Source organism: Eleutherodactylus coqui, chromosome 2 (genome assembly GCF_035609145.1).
Source record: "Eleutherodactylus coqui strain aEleCoq1 chromosome 2, aEleCoq1.hap1, whole genome shotgun sequence".
Lineage (NCBI taxonomy): Eukaryota > Metazoa > Chordata > Amphibia > Anura > Eleutherodactylidae > Eleutherodactylus > Eleutherodactylus coqui.
Window position 1 is genome coordinate 229,562,624 of NC_089838.1, and position 25,972 is coordinate 229,588,595.

General features: G+C 44.3%; 2 protein-coding genes across 6 annotated transcripts in view; both read left to right on the plus strand.

Annotated features, from left to right (window-relative positions):
* Positions 1-13,084, plus strand: part of MYO5A (myosin VA) — a 146,135-nt gene extending 133,051 nt beyond the window's left edge. For all 5 annotated transcript variants that reach the window (XM_066592584.1, XM_066592583.1, XM_066592585.1 and 2 more), the window contains 5 exons: positions 422-572; positions 3,138-3,420; positions 5,751-5,925; positions 6,311-6,391; positions 8,393-13,084. In XM_066592584.1, the coding sequence (XP_066448681.1) occupies positions 422-572; positions 3,138-3,420; positions 5,751-5,925; positions 6,311-6,391; positions 8,393-8,545 (843 nt within the window). In that variant the 3' untranslated portion in view covers positions 8,546-13,084. The remainder of the gene's footprint in view (positions 1-421; positions 573-3,137; positions 3,421-5,750; positions 5,926-6,310; positions 6,392-8,392) is intronic.
* Positions 13,085-19,699: 6,615 nt separating this feature from the next.
* Positions 19,700-25,972, plus strand: part of MYO5C (myosin VC) — a 116,951-nt gene continuing 110,678 nt past the window's right edge. Inside the window, exon 1 of the mRNA XM_066592589.1 lies at positions 19,700-19,816. Coding sequence (XP_066448686.1) covers positions 19,787-19,816 — 30 coding nt within the window. The 5' untranslated portion in view covers positions 19,700-19,786. The remainder of the gene's footprint in view (positions 19,817-25,972) is intronic.

Genomic DNA, 25,972 nt, shown 5'->3' on the forward strand with positions numbered 1-25,972 from the left:
TTTATTATGCAACTAAACCCAAGAGCAAGGCAGCACAATCTGAGATTAGTTGGGGTGAAGATCAGAAGCAACGTCCGAAAATATTTTTTTTACTGAAAGAATAGTAGAAGCTTGGAACGAACTTCCAGCAGAATAAATAAATAAATTCCAGCATCCTGGGATAAGGATATATCTATCCTAAGAGAGAAATAAAAAGGGAATACTAGGAGTGCTCTTTCTGCCTTCAATGTTCTGTGTTTGTGGAATACGATTATGCAATACCTTGTCTAGGCACCATTTTCTTTTTGCCTCGTTATTTTATGTTTATTCCTTGATTTTAAACTCTATGTATTTAGAATAAAGTTCATCTATCCCAATAACTGAAAGGCAGAGCAGGAACAATAAGTGTAGATGATGACCTTTAACCTTCCACTGTCTCCAGGGATTTATGAAGCACAATTCAACCCGGCAGAATGAACACTGTCTCACAAACTTTGATCTTGCTGAGTACAGACAAGTATTGAGTGATCTGGCTATTCAGATATATCAGCAGTTGGTCAGAGTGCTTGAAAATATCCTACAACCAATGATTGGTGAGTATTATGAAATTTCTGAGAATTTCATGTCAATATTAACAATAAAATTGCCCCGCGACGGCGTCAAGAGAGCCAAGCCAGGTGGGGGGGGGGGGGGGGGGGAGGATAAAAAGAGAGACAACTGCTCAATCTGCTTTCTACGTTAAAACCCAATGCTCAGAAAACAATTTTTTTCTTTCTCCTCTATTCCCACAAATTTTCTTAAGAGAGTCGCGCCAGGGGGTTGGGGGGGGGGGGGGTGTCTAAGTTTAAGGCCTCATGTCCACGGGCAAAAGAAGAATTAAAATCCGCAGCGGATTTTAACTCTTCTCCTGCCCGCGGATCCGCATCCCATAGGGATGCATTGACCACCCGCGGGTAAATAAACGCCCGCGGATGGTCAATAAAAGTGATTTTTTTTAAAAATGGAGCATGAAAAAGTCTGGACCATGCTCCATTTTCGTGCGGGTCTCCCGCGGGGACGGCTCATGACAAAAATTGGGATTTACTCACCCGCTCCGGTTCTTCTCTTCGCCGCGGCGCCATCTTCTCTACATCGCGGCCGGATCTTTTTTCTTCGGGCCGGCGCATGCGCAGGGCACGTCACCGATGTCATCCTGCGCATCCGCCGAGCCGAAGAAAGAAGATCCGGCCGCGACGGAGAGAAGATGACGCCGCGACGAAAAGGAGATCCGGAGCGGGCGGGAGGTAAGTTTATTCTTATTTATTCTCCTTTTCAGCGCTCATGTCCGCGGGGCAGGAGGGACCCGCTGCAGATTCTCCATGGAGAATCCGGAGCGGGCCTGATTTTCCCCGTGGACATGAGGCCTAAGTCTTTGCTTTTTTTTTCCTGATTGATCACAATTGATCTATTCAAAGGTTAAACTGTTGTTCAGTAATAACCGATAAAGTTAGAGTTTAAAGGGGGGGGACGAAAGAAAGAAATAAAAAAGTACTAGCCAGGTATAGCATGCCAAGAAGAAATATACGTATGTACGCAGGCGAAGATTGCATGAAAAACAGGGTAGAGGCAATGTACTGTCTGCTGAACCTGACACCTGTGGTGCCAGCTATTTGTGTTTATATGCTTGTTAATTCCTGGCTAAATAAAATCCCTTTAAAAAAAAAAAATATTAACAATAAAAAGGCAATATATTGGTAATGTTGGAGGATAAAAAGGCAAAAAAAAGTTATCTAAGACACATTGGCAGAGAATTTATTACAGCTGATGTTTCCCACACCAGTCGTAGTCCATGCTTTGTTCGGGTGCAGTGCACCAAATTTATTAAGTGGCATCTCCATCATGTCCTCAACTTCTCTTATTCCCACTTCTCAAAGTCATTGCACCTTAGGTTGTTTAAGCAGTTACCCACAGCCTTCAAGGACATCGTCAAGGATAAAAAAAAATGTTTTTTAAAACAAGGACATACTCATTTTTTCAGGCCCTCCAGCACTGCGATCCATTCCATGATCTATCTGCCCACAGTATCTGGTGCCCCTCCACACAGTGCCCATAGGTGTCCATGGCTTATTAGATCATTTAGATGACCTGTCAACACCTTTATTAATGAAAAAAAAAATAGTTTGGGTGAAATCCCCTTCATGAACAAGCATGACCATGCTCCTTTGTCCAGGTCATATTTTGTCACCATCTTTTGACACCCATAGCTTTTTTATTTTCTGCCACTGGGGCTGTGTGAAGGCTCGTTTTTTGCAAGGCGACCTGTAGTTTTTATTGGTACTATTTTGGTGTACATACAATGTTTTGATGGCTTTTTATTCAAATAAGACCGAATGACTATACAAGTGCAATTCTTGAGCCCGCTACATACATTATATATGCTGTAGACTTCAATATACGTCCTAACTGCATAGGATATGTATAAGCATATGGCTGATGGGAATGGGTTAAACTTGGAGATGAGCGAGCATACTCGCTAAGGACAATTGCTCGATCGAGCATTGTCCTTAGCGAGTATCTCCCCGCTCGGCAGAGAAGGTTCGGCTGCCGGCGCGGGTGACAGGTGAGTTGCGGCAGTCAGCAGGGGGGAGTGGGGGGAAAGACGGAGAGAGAGATCTCCCCTCCGTTCCTCCGCGCTCTCCCCCACAGTTCCCCGCCCGCCGCCGGCAGCCGAATCTTTGCTCCCGAGCGGGCAGGTACTCGCTAAGGGCAATGCTCGATTTTGAGCAATTGCCCGTAGCGCGTATACTCTCTCATCTCTAGTTAAACTCCAAAAGGAAAAATACCACTAGCTGTATGATCTTTGCAATGTAAATAAAATTAGGATCAACCAAATACATAATAATATCTGGAATTTAAGAAACTCTGGTGGCTGTTAAGTACATATACTCTTATTTAGTGGGCGGCTTCTTAAAGGAGCTCCATGACTAATCTCAAATAGGGCATTTGATTGTAAGCACATTGCATGCTTTTTTTTTATATACTAGAGTGTCAGCACTTGTTCACATACTATTAGAGTACCTTTTGTTAGATACTTTGGATTACAATTTTCATCTTTCTGAACCAAATGAAAATCACATAAAAGTTATACAAGATCCCGTATTTCTTTCCGTGTACCGCAGTTTCTGGAATGTTGGAGCACGAGACCATTCAGGGGGTCTCAGGGGTGAAGCCTACAGGTTTGCGAAAGAGGACATCCAGCATAGCTGATGAAGGAACGTATACTTTGGACTCCATAGTGAGGCAACTGAACACCTTCCACTCCATAATGTGTCAGCACGGTACGGACCCAGAGCTCATCAAGCAGGTGGTGAAGCAGATGTTCTACATTATTGGCGCGGTCACACTTAATAATCTGCTGCTCAGAAAGGACATGTGTTCATGGAGCAAAGGGATGCAGATAAGGTGAGGACAATGGTTACATATGATAGATTTTAGGAAAGCATCTGCATATGAGAGGAGATGATCTGTCCCTATATTAAGTGTATGCATTCAAAGACTTGCAGTTAAAAGTATTTTAAATCAATTATTCTTGGGCACAGAAAAAGGTAACTAGTGCCTATTTTGACTTTTGTTGGCCTCAGTCAGCAGGGACCATTATAGACAATAGACTGCAAAGTGTTATAATCTCCAGGCTTCATCTCTGTTGAGTAAAACTGATCAAAGTCAAAGGGGTAAAGTTTCCTGACAAAAGTTCTTCTGACCCTTCAGGTGGTCTTTCCCGGGCCATTGTAACCTGAAACTAAATCCAACATATAATGGTAGAGGCAGCCTGGATCTGCAGCTCGTCCAGATAATCAGCTTGGATGTCTCTCTTATATAACGCATATATTACGGAAGCGCATGCACCAATTTGCTTCTAGTAGCCCACTCTACAGTACAGTGCGGGGTACTACATGCTCTTTATCTGCACCAGGACGAACAGCTCCTTTGGCCCCCAGCTGAGGACGGCTCCATGTATTTTTCTGGTGCATTGTGTGCCCTGTACAGGCCCTGCAGAATCATCAATTAACAGCTAAGCGCTGCCTGTAATTGGCTGAGTGCTCAGCCAATAAGCACAGCCCTTTCAGGAGGCAGGGATTTTTAAATCCCCACCTGCTGAAAGTGCTGGATAGCAGTGCAGGGGAGCCAGCCGAAGGACGCGTCTGAGCGGCGGCGAAGTGAGTAAAGTTCTTTTTTGTTTTTTTGACCAGCTAGGGATGATTTTCAGGGAAGGGCTTATATTTCAAGCCCTTCCCCAAAAATCATGCTGCGGGGGTTGCCACAAAACCCCTGCTTTCAATGGGGCCGGCAGCAGCGCCGACCCCATTGAAAGCAATGGGATAGGATGCTGGACTTCTGCCACAGCTGTGGCCAAAGTCGGTGATATTCTCGCTATTTTTTCAATAGGGCTAGCGCTGCTGCCGCTGGCCCCATTGAAAACACTGGCAATATAGCAGCGTTTTTCTTGTGCTGCGAGACGAGTGTTTTCACTCGCGCTCTCAGTGCAAAAATAAAAATGCCAGTGGGTGTGAGCCATTATATATAAGGACTTACTTTACCTGTATCAGTTATGTGATTACTTTTCTTTAATTTTCATTTTGAATTTCTTTTGGTGACATTTTTGGGTCTTTAGAACCAATTATCATATTTCCATAGAGTTGCAGTTTAGGCATACAATATTTTCGTCATACAGGTGTCTTCTTAATTAATATTGGATTTTGGGGGACAACTGCATAGTGTTGCTGCATGATGGGATTAAATGTCAGCCAGCAAGTCTCAATATTATAGTACAGGGTGTTCCAATGGCATAAAGACACTTGAACAAGTGGAAAACAGTGGTTGGGAATTCCATCTTATGTATGACTTGTTGCTATGGGGAAGGGGGCAAATCTAAGAGGGGCGGTGTCCAACAAGGTGGCCATTTTGAAAGCCTTCATCTTGGATCCAAATTGATATTTTCAAATGGGAAGGGGTGTAAGTGAAATCTATGCTAAATATCATGTATATTCCTGTCAAAGTTAATAACATTTTCTCTGTGACATGGAATACGATGACAATCCACTACAGGTCATGCTCGATATGTTCCCTGTTGTTTTGAATAGTCAAGGCTATCTTCTTCTTCCATTTATGATGCACTGAGAGCAACTCTTCGATAGAAATGCTTGCACAGGTTCCACGGTCCGCTGCTGCATGTGCGCCACACTCTGGATTTTCATCTGGACTTGGTTCCAAGATGGCGGCTTTCAAAACGGCCGTCGTGTTTGACACCGCCCCTCTCAGATTTACCTCTTCCACTTAGGATAGTATTCCCAACAACCTTTTTCCACTTATTCAGGTGTCTCCATACCTTTGGACCACCCTGTAGTCAATCATAAATATTGAAAGGACTGAGTCAACCCAAAACTGAAATCTTATCTTGTTTGGCAAACAGTACATTTATTGAGAATTCAGTTGATTTTGTGCCATGTTTTCTTCTGAATTTCCTCCCAACTATGTCAGTCAACTCCCCCTTTCTGCACAGTTTGCCATATGTTGAATGGTAATGAACTGCGACAACTCTTTCTGTGGATCGGCATGGATAAAATTGAAGTGGGAGTTATGGTAGTTTAAGATTGATAAATTGTAACAAATGGCACAAATGGTTCATGGGAATATACTGAGTTATAGGCCAGACCACTAGAACTAGGAGAGCAGTTCCCATTGATGCTATATGCATAGAGGATTAAAATGTTTGTCATGTTATCATTCTACAGGTATAATGTGAGTCAACTAGAAGAATGGCTGCGTGACAAGAATCTGATGAACAGTGGGGCTAAGGAAACCCTCGAACCTTTAATTCAGGCTGCTCAGTTGCTGCAAGTAAAGAAGAAAACGGACGAGGATGCAGAGGCTATCTGTTCGATGTGCAATGCTCTGACTACTGCCCAGGTAATCAGCGGAATGTAATAGTTCTGCACCAACTCAATGGATTCTACTTAGGAAATGATTCATTATACGGCACAAATATATTAGGCAGTCCCATAGATGTCCTACCACGGGGTACAAATGACACACTCGAGAAAACCTCAAGACAACATGATACGGAGGAAGGAAGATGGTTTTGTCCAAATTAGCTTATAATCCAAGTAATGGAACAGCATTAGATAAATGGGTAGTGTAGAAGTGCCACAGTAGGTAAGCATCCATTACTAGATGGGATTGTTATAAAGTATATAGAACAGTGGCATTATTTAGGTTATACTAGTTATCTTTTTTAGATGCCGTTTCTATATGTGTATCCTCAAATCTATAACATAAGATCTTGTCTTTACAGATTGTGAAGGTGTTGAACCTTTATACTCCTGTAAATGAATTTGAAGAGAGGGTACTGGTATCATTTATACGCAACATACAGGTAAAGTATACATCATCGTCCTATTCTATCCACAGTAGCATAGGGATTTACATTAAATATTTAATGTCAAATATATATATACTATACTTAAGGCGATGGTTTAACTTCTGACAAAAAAAGTTACGTAGTCATTAAAGGAGTTTCTCACTAAAATGGCCCCATTACATATGCTTTTTCAAGCCAAAGTACCGTAGAGAGCGCTGTTCTGTCGTTTTGCTAGACTTAGTCCATCAATGCCACCTTGTTATACTACATGTATAGAAATATATGGTTGGACACAGCTTACCCATGCAATAAGAGCTTGCTGCTTGGGTGATCAGATGAATGCTGGGCTGATCTTCATTAGATAAAGGGTTGTCTTTTGTAAGAAAACCACTTTAATAGAGATAACAGACATCGGAATAGACAGAAGGGGGGTATACAGCAACAGATAGAAATTGGCTTTATTATTACATTGTACACTGTGTTCCAAAGTATGCAAGTAAAATATTGATAGATTACCAGGTGATCTTAATGTGACTTAAAGAGTGTTCCACATTATTACGCAAGCCACAGCTATCATGCAACATAGGGAGGAAGGAAAACCTTTCTGATGATGAAAAGAGTGAAATAGTCCAATGTCTTTCATAAGGCATGAAAGCATTTGATATTTCACAGAAACTAAAGAAAGATTATCGAACTGTGAAAAGATATGTGAGTGAGTCACAGCACAGACTAATAAGGAAAGTTTCTGCTAGACAGATTAATCTTCTTAAAAGAAGTGTCAAGAAAAACAAACAAAAATGGCATGTGCGTAATCATTTGGAACACAGTGCAGAGAAAAGGGGTTTTAAGAAGTGTAACATTTACCCAATAGAAAAGGCAAAATGCTCCAAGACTCCCCCGAATATAGATCTTTACGCTGTGCCTAATACACACATATAACTGCTGGCCCTCTTGGCTACCTTCTTTATTTCTCTGCCCCTGTACACCCCTAACCTTTTACCTTTCCTTACCTTCTTTACCTCAATTCTCTTTTTCTCCTCCTCTATATCACCACCACCCCCCAACCCCTTCACAGTTCCTGATTTGGGTTACTGTCTAAATATCTATAAAGAAGAAAACGCTGGCATGCCTGTAAACAGTGTTTTCATGTTGATTCATGGGTATAGCACTTATTTTACTTGAATGTCAGGACAGAAGTTCAAATTTCATAGTGCTAATTGTCTAGACATGCATGCCACTCCACTGATACCGAATTGCAAATGTTTCTGTTAACCCTTTCCAATCCAATGTCGGGCCTGCCCCGACATCATCTTTTTCCGCCACAGCTCCTATGTCGGGACAGGCCGGACACTGCAGTGCAGGAGTGCATCTGCACCCGATCGTCAGACACATCGGGTGCAGATGCACTCCTGCACTGGTCCTCATCAAGGACCCCCAAGGAGAAGGCAGAAACCGTTTCTGCCTGATCCTTTACACATTACATAGCGCTCAATTAGCGCTATGTAATGCACGGAGATTCCAGCCGGCGATCATGTGACCGCCGGTGTCACCTGACCCCCAGCTATCACATGAACGCCGAGACGGGAAGCTGAAGGAAGAATGCGGAAGTATTATTTCCGCATTCCGCCCAGCCATCATGTGACCGCCGGGTGTCACCTGACCCCAGCTGTCACGTGATCACCGAGGCAGAAGGGAGAATGTGGAAGTATTACTTCCACATTCCCCCCACGGTGTAGTGACCACCTGCACCCCCCTGAACTCTGTCAGATCAGGAGGATAAAGGGAAAATTTATTTTTTCTCATCCATTCTCCCCAGCTCCAATTTATTTGGAGCTGGGGAGAATGGATGAGAAGAATAAATGGATTGGAAAGGGTTAAATGAAAGTTACAAATACAGAATTTATAAAGGAGAAAAGGCAAAATACAATATCTGAACACATTTCGGGAAGGGGCGAGATGTAATTTTGGGGTTTTTTTTTGCTATAGAAAATGTATAACTTTATGTTTTGTTTTCAGATGCGCCTAAGGGACCGGAAAGACGCGCCTCAGCTACTAATGGATGCCAAGCACATCTTTCCTGTTACCTTCCCGTTCAACCCATCATCCCTTGCTTTAGAAACCATTCAGATCCCTGGCAGTCTCAGCCTAGGATTCATCTCGCGCGTGTAAATAAATCATCACTGATCTAAAAATCGCTCAGACCTCTTAAGTAACACTGGAAGCATTCTGGAATTCACCATTGCATCCTTACTGTAGATACTAAAAGTCACATGTCTGCTGTGAATTGTACATCATGTATAAGAGACTGCTAGACAAGTGTCACGTGGTATCCATCAACTCCAATCGTCTATCCTCCTTCAGTTCTGGAGACTTGCCTTGGTCTTCAACCAGATGTACACCAAGATGTCCTAGAAATAGTAACTGTTGCCTTTCGGAAGGACAGATGCAGGGCAGGAAATGTGTTTTATAGAAGCGAAATATATACGTGAGAAGGAAAGTATGGGTTTATTGTGTTTAGACTAAAAAGTGATAGTCCGTTTGGCCAGTATGGGTGTGTACATAACTGTATCCGCATACAATAGCCAAACCATGTCATTATTTATGTTGGGGTGGGGTGGGTGGGGAGACATTTCTATAAAAGTATTTGAAAATTCTCAGCTTACCGTGTAACATAGACGTATCTTAGCACCGTGGTTTACTATGCATATTAATGTGCTGCTGTGTTTTGTGTACTTCTGATGTTCCAATATCCGTATTAGGCACTACAAATAAAAATCCACATCTCTTTATTATCGGTATGTTTACAGTTCCATGTGATCTTTGGTAGGGTGAGCCACAATTATAGACCTGGAAAGAAGGAAGGAGCAGCTTAAGCACATAAGATATCTGATAAAATAGCAGTTTTTAATAACATGACCTATTTAAAAAGCCTTAAAGAACAAATAGGATCTCGGAATGATCGTGTATAGTCCTTCATGGATTTTTTTTATGTCCTATTTAAGTGTTTCAGTTCAACACAGTATTTACAGCTGATGGGTTTTAATGATGATTGCTTTGTTTTTGGTGTATTTTCTTTGCTGTTTTTTCTTGCTGATGTTCTGTGCATTTTATTTATTGAAGCCCATGATGTTAGGAATGTGGTACATCCTACACTTGTGCTTCCTAGTAGGTAACTGGTTTAACAGAAGATAACGCCTTGTAGTCGCACCTCCTCTGCTATGGACTAGCATATACTATAGGGGACGGTTCGGTATTGGGGTACAGTTTTGTGCACGTGGGAGACACTTTTGCACTAGATTGTTTTGCTAGGCTACTTTATATGTCACCATATAGGCCAATCATAGCACTGTAAGTAAAACCTTCATTATCACAACATTGTTAAATGTTCTTTATTTAAGCCTTCAGAAGAACTGGGTCATTGTTTGGTAGAATCTTCCATGTTTGGGGGTTTTCTTTACAGTACAAAGCTCATGCTCACCTGTAGAATCTATCTCTGCAGAATTAAAATACTGTGTTTATCAAAGGGTCCAAAACTGCGGCCAAAGTTTTTTTTCTTTTTTGTTAAATTGTTCATGTATTTTATATTTAGTTTTATGACCAAATATTTGTTTGCCATACAGGTAAGATGTCTTTGTACTCTGAAGAGGAGTCACTTGATTCTGTAGAGTCCTGAATGCTGGAAGATTACTGTGGAAAAAGCCATAGTCAAATATTCTTTTCCACAATCTAAAATAGTGTTGAAATGGATTTCTACCATTACTTTTTTGATTGAGCTTATATTGCTCAGAACAGGGCAGGACCCATATGTTTGGCTTAGTTTGAAGCAGCTCTGTTTTTATCCGTCGGTTCTGCTTTTCTTCTTCTTCCATTAAAGCTGTTAATGTCAACACAATTGCTTATGTGCTGTTTCTTTATGTTAAGTTGTTTAATCATCTACTTTTTCATTCCATTTTTTTCTGTTCGACTTTCCTATTATTTGTTGTAACTCGTCTTTACATAAGGTGCTTAGGATACCCTGCTGCTACTTTACAGACTGAGTCATTCTGGAGGCCAGGAATTTAGAAATGGTGAGGTTGTTCTAGGAGGACCACGGGTGTTTAGGATAGCCTGCTGCTATGTCACAGACTAAGTCATTCTGGAGGCCAGGAATTAGAAATGGTGACTACGTTCTAGGAGGACTATGGGTGTTTAGGATACCCTGCTGCTACGTCACAGACTGAGTCATTCTGGAGGCCAGGCATTAGAAATAGTGAGGTTGTTCTCAGAGGACCATGGGTGTTTAGGATAGTCTGTTATGTCACAGGCTGAAACATTCTGGAAGCCAGGAATTAGAAATGATGAGGTTGTTCTAGAAGGACCATGGGTGTTTAGGATACCCTGCTGCTACGTCACAGACTGAGTCATTCTGGGGGCCAGGAATTAGAAATGGTGAGGTTGTCATGGGAGGACATTGGGTGCTTGCTCATATTTTTACTTGAATTACAAGTAACATCTCAAAGCTGATACATTTCCGAGTGACCTTTACAGTGTCCACCGTATGAAGACTGACGCAGGAAAAATGGAATCTTGCCCACAGCAACCCAGTTCTAATTTTTCTAGCGCAGGCTACAGAATTCAAAGCATGGCAGGATTGGTTGCTGTAGGCAACTCTTCTACTATGTTGGAGGCTGCTTGTAGATTGCTGTATTCTGTTGTCTAGCTCTTTCGCTGGTTTTATAACCTTCCATTATTTTGTATGCACACTGCTATTGAACTATCTTACACAGGCAAAGAATAGTTGTCACAGTCTAGATCTTAGTATATGCAAGTTGCATGCTACGTCTCACCGAACATTCTTAAACTTCATTTAGACGGGACGAATGGCGGGCAAACGAAGCCTGACACTTGTCCCTGTGTGTCCTCACTCCCCTGCTGTTGCACAGGAGCTAGTATCCTTGTCTCGCTCACAGAGCGGCGAGCAGGGGGGCGGGGAGGCTGCAGGAGGTTTCACTCCTCGCTTTCCCCGCCCATCTCCATTGACATAACACAGCGGCCATTCAATACTGAACGGCTGCTATTTACACTGAACGATGAGTGATCAGCTCATCGTCCATCGTTTATGCTGCATAAACGATGGACGATGAGCAGGTCGCTCAGTGTAAATGGCAGTGGTTCAGTACCGAATGGCCGCTATGTTATGTCAATAGAAAGGACCGGGTCGGGGAGAGCGAGGAGATAAGTCTCCTGCAGCCTTCCCGCTGTGAGCCAGCGATGCTAGCTCCCGTGCAGCAGCTCAAGAACTTTGTAAGAAGCATTATGAACTTGGTTTTAACATTCTTTGCTTAAGCCCCATTTAGACACAATGATATTCACTCAAAAGCCATCTTTTGAGTGACTCTTGCTGTGTCTGAACGGGCGGCCATCATGCACTGTTCGTGCACTATTCGTTCATCGCTGACTTTTAGCAAGCTAAAAGTCAGCAATGAACCTTATCAGCGCCACACGCTGAGTTTTCAGCGAGATACCAGCTGGTACTCCGCACAGAGCTCTCATTGATAACTCCGAGAACAAAGCAGCTCTTGCTGTTCTCGGCGCTATCAGCTCACCGGGATACGAGCCAACAGCTCTGAGAACAAAGCAGCTGTTTGCAAAGCAGCTGCTGTTCTCGAAACGGTCAGCGGTATCCTGCTCCGCCTGCATTTAACGCTTAAGTAGCTAATTAGCTACTTAAAAGTTTATGCAAAGATGATCTCTCAAAACTGTTGTTTGAGCGATCATCTTTCAGTGTAAATGGGGGGTTTGAAGACCCTATCACCTTATCTCCTGTTACCAGATCCCAGTCACTATTGAAACAATCAGCAACCATTAGAGGCCTAGTAAGCCCACAGGATCATTAAATGGTGGTACATTTTTTTAAAATTTTTTTTTTACAACTTCTGAGTTGTTGAAAAACCTCCCAAAGCCCAGGAAACCCCTGTAAAGTGTGCACTTAATGCCAACCCAAAAGTTGTTTCTTTAGGGCCAGTTTAGAGCCAATTTCTAGTTGGGTAGATAAGTTTGAAAGGGTTTTGTCATAGTGTAGAGGATTTTATAATGCATTTCGGCAATGGTTCCTGGTGCAGTTATTCATGTGGGAAATGTATAGCTAAAGCCAATCAGCTCATAGAAGTTTTTCTTGATGACTTGTGGGTGCTGTACTGACACTGACCATTTCATTACATTGGGAGACGCAAGTTTCCACATACTAAATAATCTCAGGAGCCCTTCTGTACCATTGTATTGGGTATGTAGGAAACCACCTTCCTCCAGCAGCTCAGAGCGTTATGTACTGGGGACTTGATAATCATTATATGTGGATAATTAGAAAAAAGTATTTTTAATATACATATTAGGCAAAAGTCACAGCTTCTTTTGCATGGGTATATTGTAGTCATGGTAATATTGCTAACTACACTTACAACACAGAGCTTTCTCTAATTTGTCACTGTCTTTAACATTGAGTATCATATCCCTTACAGAACTAACCAACGGAGGACAGGTTTGTTAATTACATGTGTAACCTATATTAAAAATATGGAAATAGATTAAAAGATGTCATCTAAGTAATTACACTAAAGCCGAAGTGCTAACAAGTGAACTGTCTTGTGCTTAGCAAGTGTTTGCATCATTAACACTGTAACTAATTAGCTGTCACTGCAGATTGGGAAAAAAAATAAAAAAAATTGAGAATATGGTGTGGTATTTTGCGCTTTTTTTCTCCCCAATAATAATCATTAAAATCAGAGACTGCCCTTTTTGAGTAATTCCTGGTCAACATGGCGATTAAAGGGTTTTTCCCATTAAAGTGCTGGAATGTCACTAGGGTATGCTAGCATTTATTGGTGAGTTCTGACTGCTTGGATTCGCACATTCTGAGAATGAAAGGAAGCTCCTTCACTAGTTTCTTCATTCATTAGCATGAGTGTCTTATCAATAGCTTGAATGGAGCTGTATTGGAGTCTGAGTGCAAATACACTGCCCACTCCACAATCAAGCACTGCAGCCTGACTGGAAGGTACTGCAGCACATTACGACCTGCTATCTGGACAACCTGCAAAACAGAAACACGAGGACTGCACATACAATGCATTTGTAAAGTCTTCAGACCCTTTCACATTTTATGTTGTGGCCTTGTGCAAATTATAAAATGTCGACTTTTTCACCATCATTCTGCACTCAATAGCCCATAATAACATTTGCATTGACGTAAGTACTCAGACTCTGTCCTGTACTCAGTACTTAGTTTTGGCAGCCTCCAGTCTTCTTGGATATGATGCCACAAGGTTTGCACACCTGGGTTTGGGGATTTTCTGTCATTCTCCTCTGCAGATCCTATCAGGCACTGTCAGGGTGGATGGCGGACGTCTTTGAACGCAGTTTTCAGGTCTCTCCAGAGATGTTCGCTTCGGTTCAAGTCAGGGCTCTAGCTGGTATAATCAAGGACATTCGCAGAGTTGTCCCTAAACCACTCCTGTGTTGTCTTGGCTGTGTGCTTAGGGTCATTGTCTTGTTGGAAGGTGAACCTTCTGCCCAGTCTCAGCTCCCTTGCACTTTGTATCTGGTCTTCATTAAGAATATCTCTGTAGTTTGCGCCATTCAGCTTTCTATCAAAGACATAGCTCACAGTAAAAGAGTCTGCAGTCACCCCTCCCCCAAAATTGGGTTGAGTTCAGTGGCTGCTCATTAGTCTGCACATGAACATTCAGCTCCCTCTTATTGCAATCTGGCCTTCTGCATGCTACTAGGGAATATGGTGAATGAGCCTGCCCTGCAGTGTATCAGTTAATATATATTTGGCTTCTTTTTCTGTGAGTTATGTTTTTGTACAGTTTTTTTTCTCTCACCTCTTGTGATTTTATTCAGTTTTCCATCAACCCTGAAAAGCACCCCTACAGCATGATGCTGCCACCACCATGCTTCACTGTAGGGTTATTATTGGGCAGTGCCTGGTTTCCTCCAAACATAATGCTTAAAATTGAGGCCAAGAAGTTCAATTTTGGCTTAATCAGCCCAGAGAATCTTGTTTCTCACAGTCTGAGAGTCCTTCAGATGCTTTTTTGACAAACTCAAGGCGGGTGTTCATGTCTCTTACTGAGAACAGGCTTCTTTCTGACCGCTCTGCCATAAAGCCCAGATTGCTGCAGTGATGGTTGACCTTTGGGTAGTTTCTCCCATCGGCACACAGGATCTTTAGAGCTCAACCAGAGTGAACATTGGGTTCTTGGTCACTTCTCTTTTACCAAGGCCATTCTTCCCCTATTAGTCTGGTGGGTTGTCTATCTCTAGGAAGAGTCTTGGTTTTTCCAAACTTCTTGCATGTAAGCATTATGGAGGTCATTGTGCTCTTGGGAACTTTCAGTGCTGAATTTTTGCAGCCACCTTCAGATCTGTGTATCCACACAATCCTGTCTCTGGGCTCTGCAGGCAGTTCTTTCCTCCTCATGGCTTGGTTTTGACTCTGATATGGATTGTGAGCTGTGAGACCTTATATAGACAGGGCTGAGTCTTTTAAAATTATGTCCAATCACTTGAATTTACTTACAAGGGGACTCCAATCAAGGTGTCGAAACGTCTCCAAAGATGAAGAAAAACCCAGATGGCCCCCAGAGCTAAATTTCAAGTGTCATACCAAAGGATCTGAATACTTAAATAAATGCAAAATGTTAGAAATCTTTTTATTAAAAGAAAATTACAAACAGTCTGTTTTCACTTTGTCATTATGGGGTATTGAGTGCAGAATGATGGGGAAAACTTAATTTTTTTTTTTCTTTATTTTGCACAAGGCCACAACATAAAATGTAAAAAAAAAAAGTGAAAGGGTGAAGATTTTCTAAATGCGCTGTATACAATATATTTGCAATTACATTTATACATAAGTTCCTTACGTACATAAATTATTAAGCAGTTTTTCAGCCCATTAGTCCACTTAAAGGAATAGGTAATTGATATCAAAGGATTTGGAGCATACACCGTTCACCATCCTTTAGAGGTTTAGGATAGAAATGGTCCGATAACAAGAAGTGACAATCTACAGGATATGAAAATCTTGTAATCTGATCCTTTTCCCATCCTAGGTTTATAGATATCGGAGTATTAACAGCAGGATAAAATCAATGGTCAGGCTAGTTTCACATGAGCATTTTATCACGGCTGAAAATCACGACCATCTGAAGCATTGGATTCCAATGCATTTGCTCAGATGGGCGATTTTCTCAGCGCATACAGTGTGCATTCCGGGCGGAAAAGATAGGTCTTGTCCTATCATTTGCCGGTATACACCAGGCGTTCCCATGGAAGCCTATGAGAGACGTCGTGGAAAGGGGAGGAAGTTTAGCAGCGGATCGCATTGCTAAAGTCCCTCCTCTTTCCCTTGTCGGCAGCGTCCAAAGGCTGGGGAGGGAGTTTAGCATGACTAGATAAGCTCTTACCACGTCCCACCCCCTTCCCTTGCCGGCAAGGGGCGGAGAGGGAGTTTAGCAGAGCTGAACTCTCTCCCCCCGTCCGACGGTTTTCTGGGCTGCGGCATATGTACGCCACACCTGGCCATCTGGGCGAGCAAACGGGAGATGCAGCCACAACTTGGTCACCTCTGCCTCTCGTTCATGCAATTTTCGGCTGTGATTTGGACTGACGAAAATCATAGCACCTGTGTGAAAGACCCCTGAAGGACATAAGTGCGATAACAGAGCTCAAATCCGAATTGTTCAGGAGCTAGGCTATCCGCAGTCCGTCTATATTTTGAACTCATGGTCTGAATTCATATTTGCTGATAAGCTGGGAATGGCTGCAGAAGTGAAGGGCCAAAGCTCTGAAGTGGTCAGGAGAAGTTGTCATGGTAGTCTTGGCCATATGGAGAAGAAATGAAAATGTATGTTTACAATCAAAGATAACAGAATTTGTGGAGGCTAAAAACAAAATGTCCTTGGCCCCGTCTCTTGATGTCTCATAGTAGTTCTCTATTACACATGAGAAACAAGTTTGAAACATCTTAACCCTTCCCAATCCAATTTGTATCCTGGTTTTCCTAGGGGCTTACTCTTTTTCTGCCGTTATACAACAGCGCTATCTGCTGGCTAAAGCCAGTACTGCATGAGGTGACATGTTGGATAGGCTCCGACAGCAGAGAGGCTGGCAATATACAGTAAGAGAACCCCCGATGGACGTCTTCCAACATCGGAGCTGTACAGCCTTAAATCATAATGTCTTCAGAGATCAGACTGGATTGGAAAGGGTTAACATAGAACTTTTGCATCGTGATGTTCCTTGGTTATTCCTCTTGTACATGCATAAATAAGGCTTAGTCTACAAGGACCATGATAAAGTGCCACATGTTGCCATTTTGTTTCAGCCACCCCTTCCTGCTATCAATCCTGGATCTGTTCCTGGTCACCTGGGGGACTGAAATTCATTCCATTTATTATTTTGTATTCGTAACAGTGCACCTATTAATATGACCTATTAATCAGGAGAGCTGCGGACTAGCCTGCGTTATAAAATGACGGAACCTTGTGTGATGCAGAGTGTCAAGGCAGCAGAATGCAGTCCTAAGCTCTCGCTCACAACCTGAAGGTTGCGAGTTCAATCCCTGCATGGTTCAGGTAGCCGGCTCAAAGTTGACTCAGCCTTCCATCCTTCCGAGGTCGTTAAAATGAGCACCCAGCTTGCTGGGGGGTGACTAATCAATTGCCTGAAAGCGCTGCAGAATAAGTTAGTGTTATACAAATATCTTACAGTAAACTTTTATTACTCCCAAGGGCAAGGCCACATTTATAAGGGATCATCGGCAACAAACAAGTTCTGAAATAATGGTCAACAACATAATGCTGCTTGTACCAAAAACACAATGAACATTAACCCTTTCAAATCCAATTTGTATCCTGGTTTTCCTAGGGGGCTTAGTCTTTTTCTGCCATTATACAACGGCACTATCTGCTGGCTAAAGCCAGTACTGCATGAGGTGACACGTTGGATAGGCTCTGACGGCAGAGAGGCTGGCAATATACAGTAAGAGAACCCAGACGGATGTCTTCCAACATCGGAGCTGTATAGCCTTAAATCATAATGTCTTCACAGGTCAGACAGTGGATTGGAAAGGGTTAAAGGGGTTATCTGGGGATATAATCTGCTAAACCTCGCTCAGCTTTCAGTATTACAATAACAATACATGCTCACTCTTCTGCACTCCTACTGAGCTTCTCTTCTAGGAGGGCTGAGATGATGACCCAACAAGAGGTCACGTGATCACTAGCTATTCATGGGCTGAAGGGAGCCAGTGATTAGCCACAGCAGCCACACGGCCGTTTTGTCAGGGACAACATCTGGGACTAAAAACTGGCAGCAAAAAATTATAGGCGGAAGTCAAAAAACTCATTCAAAATATGCCAGCAAAATAGTCTGTCTTGAGGTAGCCGTATCCTGGAGTTCAACTAAATCCTGAAGCTCTCCATATTGGCTCTGGAATATGTGTAAATCTTCTTTATGCAATCCAAGACATGGACTTGTAGGCGATGTGGGGAATGGCAGATAAGATGCAATAGCGGTATGTGGAAAAAGATTTTAAAGCCTTGTTAGTGTTCTGTATCCACTAGCGATGAACTAGAATATCTGGTCAATGCAGGCGGTCTAGTCTTGCCAGAGATTCAGCTAAATTAAAAGGGTTGTACTAAGATCACAAGTTATCCCCTATCCACAGGGCAATGGATAACTTGCTGATTGATTGGGGTCTAACAGCTAAGACCCTCACCGATCTCGAGAATGGGGGTCCCTGTCATCCTCATTGTAAGCTTACTGACCCCCCCCCCCCCCATGAAGAGGAGACTGAATGGGAGTGATGCACGGCCAGTGCTCCATTTATTCTGGCATCACTGTGGGGGGGGGGGGGGGAGAGAGGTGGATGCAGCAGCCCTGCAGTGACAGGAAGAGGAGGGGGACACTAGACTCCCGTTATTGAGATCAGTAGGGGGTCCTAGTGATGAGACCCCCACCGATAAACAAGTTATCCCCAGTAATTATGATCCCGGTACACCTCACTTTTGAGCCTTATAAGGCTGGCTGTCCACGGGCGATTTGTCATAGCGTGATCCACGGCAATAAATCGCACGCATAACACGCTTTCCACAGGATAAGTGAGTTTTGTTTTTTTTAATCCAGTGTAGCTAGGGCTTATTTAGAAGGGAGGGTGTATATCTCATGGCACCCACCCTGAAAAATGGGGTAGGGCTTATTATCGGGGTAGGTCTTATTTTCAGGGGAACACGGTACATTCAGATACCAGACCAGATCTAAATATATTCAGATCCTAGACCAGACCCCCATAAATATATTTAGATCCCAGACCAGACCCTCATAAGTATATTGAGATCCCAGACCAGACCCCCATAAATATATTCAGATCCCAGACCAGACCCACATAAGTATATTGAGATCCCAGACCAGACCCCCTTAAATATATTCAGATCCCAGAGCAGACCCTCTCAAATGTACTCAGATCCCAGACCAGGTCTGCTAAGTATTTTCAGATACCAGACCCCCTCAATATATTCAGATCCCAGCCCAGACCCCCAAAATATATTCAGATCCCAGCCCAGACCCCCAAAATATATTCAGATCCCAGACCAGACCCCCACAAATATATTCAGATCCCAGCCCAGACCCCCAAAATATATTCAGATCCCAGACCAGACCCCCACAAATATATTCAAATCCAAGAACAGACCCTCTAAGTATATTCAAACCCCATACCAGACCCCCTAAATAAAGTCAGACGCCACATAAATGACAGATTTACAACAGGCTGCGCTATTTTGGCCTGTACATTCCCGCACACTGCGAACAGCTGCCTGGAAATAGAACAAACCCCACTGTAGCCAATGGGGCGGTGCAGTTACAGACCCCTCGGCCAGGGGGCGCCCTACACCTGCTCCCTGAATGCAGGTGTGTACTGAGCCCTAAACTGACATGTTTACTACAATCTACTACTCTTCGTTATCAGCCATTCCCATGGGGTTAATGTGCAGGTGACTATCGGCCCCCATGGTCACCACTTCCCTCACGTATCTCCATCCCTACAAGCACTGCTGGCCTCCTCCATACTCCTGCGGGTTTGGGGGTCATCTCTGTAGCCCCGGGACCCTCCTAGACAGAACTGAGTATATCTGCCGGCACACCAGTCCCATCAGGGCGCCCCATGGCCGCTGCGCCTTTAACAGGTGCCGAGCGGTGACTGTACAGTCATCCCTCCCGCCACACCCGCTCAGGTGCCGGGACAGGCGGGGCGCGCTCCCGCTCTCAGCTGCAGGTAGCGGCTCGTGGACGCGCACTGGGCCGCTGCTCGGGACAAGGCACTATCGCGACTCAACAGCCCGGAGAGCGGTGGGAGCCGACACAGAGGGCATGATGGCGCTGGCGGAGCTCTACACACAGGTAACGTCCCAGCTGTCTGCAGCCATGGGGGAAAGTTTCCTGGAAGGAGCGGTGGCCTGTGTACCTGATCCCGGCGGCGGTTGTCACCATGGCTGTCACTAGTGGCAGCAGGTGCCTCTCCAGGTGTGCAGTGCCTGACCCCGGCAGCTGGAGGTGCTGCTGTCACTTTGGCAGTCACTAGTGGCAGCAGGTGCCTCTCCAGGTGACATCTACAGATCTGACACCATGTAGCTCAGACTTGATGGCAGTGTGTGTACAGCGCTGTGGAATATGTTGGCGATACGTAAAATGCCTTTATGTTACATAGGCAGCGATCCGGACAGATGTGATACATCCTCGGATTTCCATCCGCTGTAGATGTGGACGGCCGTGATGCCCCCACAGCCCCGTCGCTTGTGGATCGGCTAACATGTCGGAATCACGGCGTCCATATGCAAACGTAATTTCCAGCGGTCAGATACGACATCCCAGCTGGATCCTCCGGAAACGCCGCGCGAAAAAAGAAACAGACTTTTACACGTAAAGATAAGTTTAAAGGGGTTGTCTCGCGGCAGCAAGTGGGGTTCAGCACTTCTGTATGGCCATATTAATGCACTTTGTAATATACATCGTGCATTAAATATGAGCCATACAGAAGTTATTCACTTACCTGTTCTGTTGCTAGCGTCCCCGTCACCATGGTTCCGTCTAATTTCGCTGTCTTCTGGCGTTTTTAGACGCGCTTGCGCAGTCCGGTCTTCTCCCTGGTGAATGGGGCCGCTCGTGCCGGAGAGCTGGTCCTTGTAGCTCCGCCCCGTCACGTGTGCCGATTCCAGCCAATCAGGAGGCTGGAATCGGCAATGGACCGCACAGAGCCCACGGTGCACCATGGGAGAAGACCCGCGGTGCATCGTGGGTGAAGATCCCGGCGGCCATCTTAGTAAGGTAAGGAAGAAGTCGCCGCAGCGCGGGGATTCGGGTAAGTACTAAATGTTTTTTTTTTTAACACATGCATTGGGTTTGTCTCCCGCCGAACAGGGGGCCTATTGAAAAAAAAAAAACCGTTTCGGCGCGGGACAACCCCTTTAAGGAAGCGAGCGAGTATGTAGGGACTTGTGAGCGTTTACAGTATCGCCTTTTGCGCGTGCCGATAATCGCGCTCTTATGTCCTTGAGATGCTTTGTGGGCATCTGTCCTTCACTCCACCCTTCATCTTCCAACGATGTGATGATTTCCTGTTCACCGCTCGGCGGCGCAGCGATAAAGAGTAGTCAGTATAAGGCCGCCCGCACACTGCGGAGTCCGGGGCCAGCGACATTTACTGCCTTCTCTTCCATTATGGGACACGAGAAGGAGGGTGAAGCGTCGCCAGCAGCCGCGGACATATAACCGGTCCGTCCGTTCCATCCATGAATTCCGGTATGTTCCCTTTTTCCCGGCATTTCCAGTGTGATGGAACCACGGGCGGAACAGAGCGCTGTAGGTCAGGCGCAAAAAAGCATAGTTTATTCTATAAAACCGCTGGGCACATATGTGTACGCTCGTGTGGCGCTGGCCGTAGTGACGTGTCAGCTTTGATCGGTGGGTGCTGAGACCCCATCGAACGCTGTGGCAGCCCCCTTTGCCTCTGATTGGATGTCCTTGGAGGGTGGGGCCAGCGGTGTGCTCCTTTGTATCAGTGATTGGCGGTATTGGCCGCCCTGTACAGTAAGGTGGTTATTCTATGCTGTTCCCTGTTACGGGTGTCTGCTATAGGTATATTATATACTGTCTCCTTGTATGTTCGGCCATAATTTTATATTTAGATTATAATGGGAGGCATCGGCGTGTGATATGGCAATCTGGACATGTGCAAGTAGGCGTGTCGGTAATGACGGCCCTGGTTCAGAGGCTTCCTGCGCCGCGCGAAATTACATCAGAAATAGTGCAGATTCACACCAAAATCCGCAGTGTAAAATATGCTGCAGATTGTGGTGCGCCAAGTGTGAACGCACCCTACAGCGGGGGTCCAGCGACGTCATGGTCACGGCAACTTGTCATCAGCAACCCGACCTCATTCACATCCATAGGATCCAACTGTGATCTTTGGCCATGCGCCTTGTGTCGTGCACAAACTTATCATGTAACCCTAGCCTTAAAGGGATTTTCCGGGACCTTAAATATTTTTTTGCAGGCTTAAAGCCCGGTTTACACACAACGATTATCGCTCAAAAAATCTTTTGAGTGACTTTTGAGTGATAATCATTGTGTGCCCTTAAGCAAGGTAATCGCTCGAACGTTGAGCGATCACTTTGCGCTCCGAGCGGGGGATGCAGAAGACAAGCGTGGCCGCTTGTCTTCTGCATCCAGCTGTTCTCTGCTCAGACCGCCCGGCTGTTATACAGCTGAGCGCTCCGAGCGGGGGATGAAGGACACAGCTGGACCGCTCTGTTCTTCATACCCCACTTGTCTTCAGGGAGCCGGACACAGCTGAAACAATAGTATCAGCTGTATCCCGCTGTGAATAACTGATAACTGATCTTTCAGCATGCTGAAAGGTCAGCGATGGCTTAACAAAAACGATGTCAGTGCAGTTAGACACAACGATTATCGCTCAAAAGACGGCTTTGAGCAATTTTTGTTTTTTTTAAATAGCAAAAATCGTGCCTAAATCAGCCTTAAAACAGCATAAAATAAGGAAACCGTGTGTAGCCACCTGCTTCAGCGGATCTCTCTTCAGCTCTGGAGGTCTGCTTCCCGCAGTGGAACCTGGAACAAGCCGGTAGGCAGTCATATGCCATACATTGTGCATGTGACCGCTCAGCAATTCATAGGCGTCAGTGGCCATTGAGTAATCCCTACTGAAGCCTGTGATTGGCTGAGTGGTCACATGCACACTGAACACCCCACCACACTACGGACAGAGCTGTCTGATCTGCCTCCGACCCTAATGATAGCTGGCCCGATATCATCTGATCAGACGGGGATCCAAAGTGGCGGACCTCCACCAAACGATGACCTGCAATGAGGATAGGCAATTAGTAGTGAAGTCCTGGATAACCCCTTTAAGCCCCCCTGTCCACAGCCGTGACGGAATATCGCCAGCCATATTCCGCCACGAGGGGACAGCACTGAGAGGTCTCAGTGGTGAGCCTATCTGACAGATAGGCTCACCGCAGAGAATCGCGACATGCCACGATTTGAGTCCTGTGAGCAGAGAAGCCCTATGATTCTCCACTCGTGGACAGGGGGCTGCGCTTTCTATAACAACGCTATGGAAAGCGTGCACTTCGGATTATCGCCGCGAGTAACGCAATGCCCAATCGCCCGTGGACAGGAGCCCTTAAACAAGTACTGTTGTGATGGGGGTACTTTCCTCTTTGCCATCTGGTAGCTGCTAGTCACAACAATCTTACATACAAATTCCTTAGGCTACAAATATATATACGCTGCGCTTCCTTTATCTCTTGTCGGGAGGCTCCAACCTCCACCCTCTGACCTCAATTTCTCTCAGGTTCACTCCCAACTCCTTTCCATTTGTGGAGTCTTTCACAACCCCGGGAACTTCGCTCTCACACGCTTCTCTCCAGCACCTGAGATAGTGCACTCTCTGTCGGGCCACTAACGAAATCTCAGTTATCCTCAGCAACGAGGGGCCTGTCTCCAGCACATTTCGCTGACTGATTAAATACAGCGTGCCAAGTAGTGTCCTTTATATAAACTGCATATAAGCTAAAGTTATTTCGCCATACAATATGACTTTTATTATATACTAGCTGATATACCCGGCTTCGCCCGAGTTAATTTGGTACTGGTGTTTATCTGGTGTTCACACGGAAAATCTTATGAAGTCGTGGTTACTTTAGAGATACCGAGGAAAAAAAATATGTTCACCATTTTGCATAGTTCTCTGCGTTACCCAGGAAACACCACGTGGAGGTAACCATGCGACGTTTCCTTTATATAAAATGACATCAGGAAGTGAGAGAATTTGATTCCATACATAAAATTTGGACACTAATTCTTTTGCGCTTAGAATTGAATAATCGAGTTGGGACCCATTAGCTTTTCCTACTTATGACATAATCAATGCTCCTGCCAAATTTCCCGTTTCTATGACACCGGAAAGTGAGAAAATTACATTCCGCATGTAAAATTTCGACGCTAATTCTTTTGCGCATAGAATTGAATAATCAAGTTGGGACCCATTAGCTTTTCCTATTTATGACATAATCAATGCTCGTGCCAAATTTCCTGTTTCTATGACACCGGAAAGTGAGAAAATTACATTCCACACGTAAAATTTGGACGCTAATTCTTTTGCGCATAGAATTGAATAATCGAGTTGGGACCTATTAACTTTTCCTATTTATGACATAATCAATGCTCGGGCCAAATTTTAAGTTTCTAAGGCATTGGGAAGTGTCAGATTTAGATTATGTACGTAAAATTTCGACGCCAATTCTTTTGCGCTAGAATTGAATAATCGAGTTGGGACCCAATTACTTTTCCTATTTTGGAGATAATCTATGCTTGCGCCAAATTTAATGTTTCTACGATATCGGGAAGTTGGAGAACTTTTGGCGAGTCAGTCAGTGAGTCAGTGAGGGCTTTCGTCTTTATATATATAGACAGGGGGTGGACAAAAATATGGAAACACTATGAAATGCATGCCTTAAAATTGGTCTCTACATGTCTTATTGAAATATGATTTATAATCCCATGTAACTTAAGTGGAGGTTATATGACACAGATGCTGCCGGACAGAAGTGAACATCTGCCCGAGCAACAGGGTTCCATTGGTCAGGGGTTTGAGCCACTCAGCTGCTGTTACCAGCTGGCTCCCAAAACCACCCAGAGCAGGGCAAGAGGTGAAGTCAACACAAATTTTGCAGGAAAGCTCTCAGCCAAGCAGGTATCAAATAGGCAGTTCAGTGCTCCATCTGACAGAAGGGGGAAAACACTAATAACCAGATATACCAAACTACTTCAAGAAGCACATGACAAAGAGTGAACAGCACAGACAACACTATTATATAAACAGCGGGGATGAGGGGACAATCATTCCCACCATTACACCCACAGCAGGGAATTGACAAGGGATTACTCCTTTTTTTATTTTAGACCATTGTCAGCTGTATAATTGAGAACTGATAGAAACTGATCAGAAAGAATCTTTATTCCTTTCTTAATGCCCCTTTTAGGACGACATGTTTATACTCTATATGTTTTTGTTTTTTTCCCAAAAATTGTCACAAACAATGCAGGAAAGTACCTGATAATGGCCTTCTTGTGTCCATTAGAGCAGGAAGCTTGTTCATACATTATTCATGTCTCCAACACAAACCCTGACTCCATTATTGTGGCCAGCTCTCATACCTGTAACACCCCAATCCCTTTCCTGTGTGCTCATTGTAAAACCGCCTGCTTTAGTATAAAAAATAGCGATAGAGTCCATGACAGATCCACAATGCAGACGTCCTGCCGGAGGAAGCAGACTGCTGGGTGCTCCGCCATGGTTACCTATCGGCATCCAAATATTGCTGCAAAAAGACACGTAAAACTAGATTATAAAATTGTATGAAAAACATGGCGAACACAGCAGCTGTGGAGCCAGCCTTAACCCCTCCACTATGTGTGCATGCTAGTACTGTACGTCCTAATGGAAATCTTCACATTTGCATCCGGATGATCCTGTGGGTCCAGCGGTGAGTGATACCAGGGATCCCTTCCTCATGTGTACAGATGGAGAATAAGCCGCCTGCCTGCTGGGATTTCTGAGATCTTACAATGCAATGGGGGCTATATATCTACAGGGGTATTCACAAAGAAGCAGCAGTATATACCTACAGGGGTATTCACAAAGAAGCAGCAATATATATCTACAGGGGTATTCACAAAGAAGCAGCAATATATATCTACAGGGGTATTCACAAAGAAGCAGCAGTATATATCTACAGGGGTATTCACAAAGAAGCAGCACTATATACCTACAGGGGTATTCGCAAAGAAGCAGCAGTATATATCTACAGGGGTATTCACAAAGAAGCAGCAGTATATATCTACAGGGGTATTCACAAAGAAGCAGCAGTATATATCTACAGGGGTATTCACAAAGAAGCAGCAGTATATATCTACAGGGGTATTCACAAAGAAGCAGCAGTATATATCTACAGGGGTATTCACAAAGAGGCAGCA